Genomic DNA, 7289 nt, shown 5'->3' on the forward strand with positions numbered 1-7289 from the left:
TTACATTAATTGTATAAAAGAATCTTATTGTAACTGCATATACATAAGTTATATATTTTCTGGCTGCCACATTGCCACATTTTTCTCTTTCGGAAAAGACTTTGAGCATTCATTTCAATTCAGTGACCGACAGAAATTTTAAACTAAGGTGAGTAGTGAGTACTATATCTTCATAGACTACTTTTTGTGAAATGTATGAGATAGGGATGGATAGTCAAATGAGCTGTCAAAAAGGTACAGAAACCTTTTTGCTGCCTTACCTCGTCCATGTGATCATCATTTTCTTCCGAAACTGTTTTGCTACTATATATATATATATAGTAAAGTGTTGTTATAGGGAACGTATAACATAACATAATAAACTTAGTCGTTATAGAGAAGTGTTGTTCTAGAAGATGTTTATTATAGAGAGGTCTAACTGTATCACAAACAACGTATACGTACTCCATGGGAAGATACAGAACCAGTGCCCCCACAAGAGATTCAATGGACATACTATTGTCCCCCTGCGCATGCGTTGATCATGCCAACTATGTACTATATCTGCTGGTATAGTCTGACCAAGGTAGGAAGCAAACTAGGTCGTGAGTGGAGACAGCTACGAAACGAGGAACTCGAACAAGGGAATATTCAAAAAATATACAAGAATGAGACACTTAGCATTCAAATTTGTGACCTACAATATTCTTTGAGTCACCTTTAAAGTTACATTAGAAGCTTTCCTTATGTCAAGGGGATCTAATGATTTATATATACTCAATAAAAAGTTATCTTTACTCTATTATTTGTTCACTATAACTTTTTGATGAGAGGATTTCTTCAATTGAACTCCCTTCATGCAATGTAGTTCCCCATTTGAACGGAAAAATCGAAAATTAGAATATGTTGGAAGATGAACATTACATTAATTGGTTGCATATTGGCTTACATCAAGTTATAAAATAACATACAAGGGTATCTCGATAAGTTATGGCCTATATAGACATGGACACGTGATGAGTAAACTACTGATTGAGTGGTTAATAACTAATTGCCAAGTTCATCATACGTATTCTTTTTCTCAATGCAAGAGTTGCTTAATATCATGTCGAAATCTCCTCGGATCTTGGATATTACATTGAAGTTGATTTTTACATAATTAGTGCATTGTTATAGGTTACTTGCCTTATTATCATGTTACTAATTCCACTTATAATTGGTAGTTATCTTTAGTAATCGGTTTAACCCAATCAACTAAGCAAAATCACTATGAGTGAACATATTTTCCTAGTGTTTTCATCTCAGGGAACATATATAATTGGAAGAAATTCAAAAATAGCCAAATTTACAAGTGGTCATTCAAAAATAGCCACAGTTCCAAAAATAATCGAAATTTAGCCACTTTTCATGTAAAGATAAATCTGAACGAAAACATTGTTCAAAATCCGAAAAATACTCCAGCACAATATAGTGCCAGCTGCCACAGTTTTGACCTAAGAGTCTATCACATAAAAAAGAAAATTTTGCGTACAGTATCCATAAGATAAAAAACCGTTTCAAACTGTGTTTTCTGGTTTACAACAAAAGCTAGACACTAACATGTTTGTAGTTCTCAGTGCCCTGCTAAGCAATTATACCTGATGCAGTTGCTGACTGCTGTGTGGTCTGCTGCAAAGGCTTTGGAGGTTTGGAACACTTCGATTACATCAACCGTCTTGTTTATCCACATAAAAACCCACTTCTTTATGAACTGATAGCTGGAAAAGACTTGGTTTTCATGTTCTGGTTTAATCAGCTCCAGTTTCCAAATTAGTGTCCACTTTGATAAGTCCTGATACGATCCCTTGTGGTTTCAGGAAATCCATTGGCTTAAAGGCAAGGAATTATTATCAAGCATATTGCATATGGTGTCATTTACAGTAAACTAGTTGTATTATACGTAAGAAACCTGAACAAGGAAACATGAATGAACGCCATCTCCTCTAAATTTCCTTCAAAATCCCCATTCTAATTTACACGAACTACTCCAGCTCCAGATGCTTGCTTTTTCATGTTAGCTATATGCTTTTTACCAGCGAGATGAACTTTGAAAACAGTCTCACTGTTGCAAACCACGTTACACACAAGACACACACGGACCTCATTTGTGGCTGCTCCTTCTTTCAAGACTTTTCGTCTCTTGGTCTCCAAATCCTCCACCATCTCAGCTGCCTTCTTCGCTGCATCTTGCCCATTTCCTAAATTCACCTTGTCAGGCTTCTCTTGTGGTCCAATAAATGTGTTAACTGACACCTCAGAAGGAACAAGAGAGGCAGCAGCAGGGGTAAACTTCTCTTGCTTTGACATGTTAGCAATGTGCTTTTTACCAGCGAGATGAATTCTGAAAACGGTCTCACTGTTGCAAACCACATTGCAAGCGAGACAAGTGCGAACCTCGTTTGTGGCTGCTCCTCCTTCCAAAACTTTTTGTCTTTTGGTCTCCAAATTCTCCACCAGTTCAACTGTCTTCTTCCCTGCATCTTGCCCACTCACTGAATTCACCTTGCCAGGAGTCTCTTGCAGTCCAACAAATGGGTTAACTGACACCTCAGAAGCAACAAAAGGGGCAAAAGCAGGAGTTGCGACAACACTGCCTCCTCTTAATTTGTCCAAACTTCTTTTGTGTTTTTTCCCTAATTTATGTTGGTCAAGAACAGTTTTGCTGTTAAATTCAAGTTTGCAAGCCTCACACCATACAGGTTGTATCTTACTTTTCTTGTGGCCACTTTTCCAAGACCCACTACTCTGAGGCTGGATAAAAATGTTGGAATTTACATTTGCAGGAGTCGATTTCTTTCCACCATTTAGAGACAATGCAGCCACCTGTAGATAAAGTACTCAAGTGACAATCTTTTAAATAGTGAGAGTACTTATAGACATTTCTAGAATGCTGAAACTATTTAAACATATACATATATGATAAGACGAAGCAAGAAAATAAAGGAGACAGAACGCTGTGGATGAGAAAAATATTTACAGCAGGAAATGAACGACCTTCAAGTGAGATGTCAATCCCATGAAAGATTATCATCTAAGACAACCATATGGATGAAACATGTAACGACCCGACCCGTCGTTACGGGAGTTACCGCCCCGTTTTCCCCGTTTTATGCTCCTATATGTTTCATTATATGTGTTTGGAGAATTTGAAGTAATTCGGTTAGAGTTCGGTTAGAAATGAGGCAATAAGTCTCTTTATGAGAAGGTTAGTTTGGAAAAGTCAACCGAAGGTTGACTTATGAGTTAGAAGGCTCGGAATGGATTTCCGATGATTCGACTAGTTTCGGGGGATGATTTGTGACTTAGGAGCGCAATCGGAATTGAATTTGGAGGTCCAGTGTAGAATTAGGCTTGAATTGGCTAAGGTTGGATTTTGGTGAATTCCGGATGGTAGGTGAGATTTTGATCCGAGGGTCAGAATGGAATTCCGAGAGTTGCAGTAGCTCCGTTAGGTGATTTTGGATATGCGTGCAAAGTTTCAGATCATTCGGAGGTGTTTAGGACGGGTTTTAGATCAAATGCAAGTTTCGGAAGTTTTAGTTTAACTTAGGCTTGAATCCGTGGTAATTCGATGATTTTGATGTTAACGATAGTGTTTTGATGATTGGAACAAGTTTGAATAAGGTCTTGGGGTGTGTTGGTGCTATTGGTTGAGGTCCCGGGGGCCTCGGAGTGATTTCGGATGGCTATCGGGATGAAATTCAAGTTGAGGAAATGGCAGATTTTGCTGGTATCTGGTATGTTCGCTTCTGCGGAAATGGACCGCATAAGCGGTTCTGCAGAAGCGTAATCTCGGTCGCAAAAGCGGTCTGGAGTGGAGTTGGGCAGTGACGCTTTGTATAATCATTGATCTCAGTCCTGTGTTTAATCACTGTTATGAAATGCTAAGTCACTTTTCCTGAAGTTAAATATCTAAAGTATATTCTTCTTAATAAATCGGAAATTGGGAAATTAATTGAATCTGTTACGTGACTCATATGCACGTTGTGGACTGAGTATGGATCGGGCTGCACGCCGCAGCGAATGGTATGATTATATTGCGCTTGGGCTGAAGGAGCCCCTCCGGAGTCTGTACACACCCCCAGTGAGCGCCGTCGACGTTAAATGGATCGGGCTACGCGCCGTAGCGGTCATGTGAATTGCATTGCATCCTTACATTATACTTGACTGATATATTTGAAGTTGTTTTGCTTTTGGTTCGTAGTTAGGTGTTGGACTGTTAGTTTTAGCTTTACTTTGTGGCATTTCGTGGATTTCTTATCTTCAGACATTTTATATGCTTATTACTCACTGAGTTGGTAGTACTCACCCCCTACTCCCTGCACCTTGTGTGCAGATTCAGGTACTTCGGGAGCTTAGTTGAGCTAGCCGCTGGTTTCCAGAGTTCCAGGAGTGGTCGAGGTAGCTGCTATGACGTCCGCAGGACCCGACTCCTCTCTTATCCCTTTATTATTTCCGTACTTTAGAACATACTTATTTTGAGGATTCTTGACTCTGTATTAGTTAGAGGCTCTAGACTCATGACTCCAGGTCTTTGGGAGTTACAGTTTATGTCAGTATTTCGCATTGTTTTAATTGAGTATTTCAACTATGAGTATTAATATTTGATTTTAAGTATCTGATTAATTGGTTTTGAGCTTTGTGCTCGGGTTGAGAGAGTAAATGGTCGGGCTTGCCTAGCATTAGTGTTGGGCGCCATCACGACCGGGTTTTGGGTCGTGACAATTGGTCAATCATTTCATAAGATCAATGCAGAACAGAAACAGATGAGGAGGTAGGTGTAATTAACGGGATCCAGCCTTGGCCCTTGAATGATGACGGGTGCATCACTTATCATCAAACATCTAAATTTAAGAACACTAGTAAGAATCTAACCATGAACAACCAAACTATTGTCGATAATTTCTGAAAAAGAAAACAAACTAGCAAAGGATCAACACTATCATGGACTGCCTCAATCAGGAAAACCGACCTTAAATATGTCAATTGATCCAAGATAAAATACTTCTATTGCATTTGACATTATGGTCGATGAACCTCGGTCTCTACATGTATACATATAATCAAATTCCACAGCAAGTTCCCCTTTGATTGTTTTCCCCCTTTCTACTCATTGTTTAATTGTATAGAGAGAGAGTATTGGATGTAACACAGTTGGCACCACCTTGGCGGTAAGAAAAATTCCTTAATTTACCACTTGGTTTGCTGCATGTGACAGAAATGGTTTTGTAACATTCACGTAGAAGTTAAATGTTTGGTGCAAATCAAACAAATATAAGAGCTTAACCGAGACTTATGGATGATTTATGACTTACTTGGGATAAAAGTTATATAAACTGAGACAGTTTGGATAGCTTAAAGTAGCCTTTGTATCACTTGCCCTTCACTGTTTCACTTTCTTATTTTTTACTTATCATCCAAAATCTTTTCTTTAAACCTTCTCGAATTTCCACCAAAATCAACTCTATAAAATAGGGACGTTTCTTCATCACAATACCTCTACCACCAGTACTCTTCTATAGGAATTAGAAGGAAAAGGGAGAAAGAACATATATGGTAATTATTGAAAGAAACCAATACCTTATACTCCCTCCATAATTAGAAGGAAACATGAGAAAGGAGACAGATGGTAACTGCTGAAGGACACCAAAAATCATATACTCCCTCCATTCCAATATTTTTTTATAACAGAGAAATCCCGAGCACTAGAGGCGGATCCAGAATTTGAAGTTTATGGGTTCCTACAATGACCTCAGAATAATATACAACAATAGTTGGGTTTACAGTCAAATAATTATAGATTTCGGTTGATTTTTTAATGCATATACAAGGTCTGGACAGAAGCTACTGAGTTTCCGTGAAACCGTGCGTTGTTTTCTGGATCCGCCAATGTCGAGGGCCCGTGGTGCACAGTTTGAAACTCAGTAGAAATGGACTCATCCCTCTATCTTTGTCCACTCAAATACCAGGCTTTCATCTTTCATCTAGGGTAGGGTTCGAACCCATGGCATGTGCCTAACCACGCATCATGTATTGCGGTCTTACCAATTTATATAACATACTTTCCATTTTGGGGCGTCCACCAAATGTTTAGTAGCATATTATTTTATACAACGTTAAACAATAGACGAAACTCAAATTATACTATATTAGCAGTGGCTCCCACCAAAAAGGCACGAACTATGAGATAACTATGTCCACCAAGACTTAGGAAGATGAGAGGAATTCACTTATGATGTCTAAAGATTGGAACCTTTGTTCCCAAGGTTATTACTCCAACCGGTCCATTTAACGATTTATATCTTGAACTTCCATATTTTACCCCATCCACAATACATGAAACAACTAATACAATACATTAATCAAATTAACATATCATATAAAATGGAACTAAGGGAGTAAATTCAAATTGCTCCAATCCCATGATATTCAAGGATGCCCAATTGATAAAAAAAATAACTAACAACAGTAGTATTATGACTGACCTCATTAAGCCTGAATTGTTCATTTGCTACCAAATTTTGATAATATACCGCCGTTGCTTCCACAGAGTTAGCACCATTGGCGTGGCCATAACCAAAGACCAAACCCTGTTGCTGGAATTCCTGTCCTGAACTAAGTGTATATGAGCTAGGGTTAGGGTTTAGAGGCACAGATTGATGGGCAGGTAGGGAGGTAGATTGGAGAATGGAAGCATAAGGGTCCGTCAGTGATGGAGGGTTAGGGTATAGACTTGGGTTTGGTTGTATTCCCGTCCGTCCATTGTAATTGTAGTCCATTGTAACTTTGTATTCAGGTCCAGGTGATGAGAGGAACGGAGAGCTTCATCAATGGCGTTCCCAGTGTCCGGGTAGAAAGATCGGGTTTCAGTTCTGGTTTCGCTTTGGTTTAAGTAAATAGGATCTTTACATTAATAGTCATAGTCGAAAAGTGACACTACGTACGAGCTTTAAAAAATAATAGTCGAAATAAAATATATATATATATATATACAAAATTTATACAAGTTGTAAACACTTTTTCGGCTATCAAATGTAAATAGTTTTTGGCGCAGGCTAAAAACAATAATACCCTTAAATAGTCGTAGATATTCATTATTTATTTTTTCTAGCTATATGTATAATTTATAAATTGATTATACGTAATTCTACACACACACACACACACACATATATATATATATATTTATTCTACCCACAATTTTTAATTTATGCAGTTGGATGAGCGGCTATTTGGCTTGATTTTAGAGATATTTTCACAAGTATCCACTT

General features: G+C 38.2%; 1 protein-coding gene across 1 annotated transcript; it reads right to left on the reverse strand.

Moving 5' to 3' along the window:
• Positions 1–1381: 1381 nt before the first annotated feature.
• Positions 1382–6926, reverse strand: LOC109242583 (zinc finger protein 385B-like). The gene is made up of 2 exons (XM_019409423.1): positions 6504–6926; positions 1382–2841 (listed from the first exon to the last, which is right to left on the reverse strand). Exons 1-2 carry the CDS (start codon positions 6795–6797, stop codon positions 1987–1989), a joined length of 1149 nt encoding a protein of 382 aa, XP_019264968.1. The 5' UTR covers positions 6798–6926; the 3' UTR covers positions 1382–1986.
• Between the last annotated feature and the right edge of the window lie 363 nt (positions 6927–7289).

The sequence above is a fragment of the Nicotiana attenuata genome, unplaced genomic scaffold, assembly GCF_001879085.1.
Source record: "Nicotiana attenuata strain UT unplaced genomic scaffold, NIATTr2, whole genome shotgun sequence".
NCBI classification, from domain to species: domain Eukaryota; kingdom Viridiplantae; phylum Streptophyta; class Magnoliopsida; order Solanales; family Solanaceae; genus Nicotiana; species Nicotiana attenuata.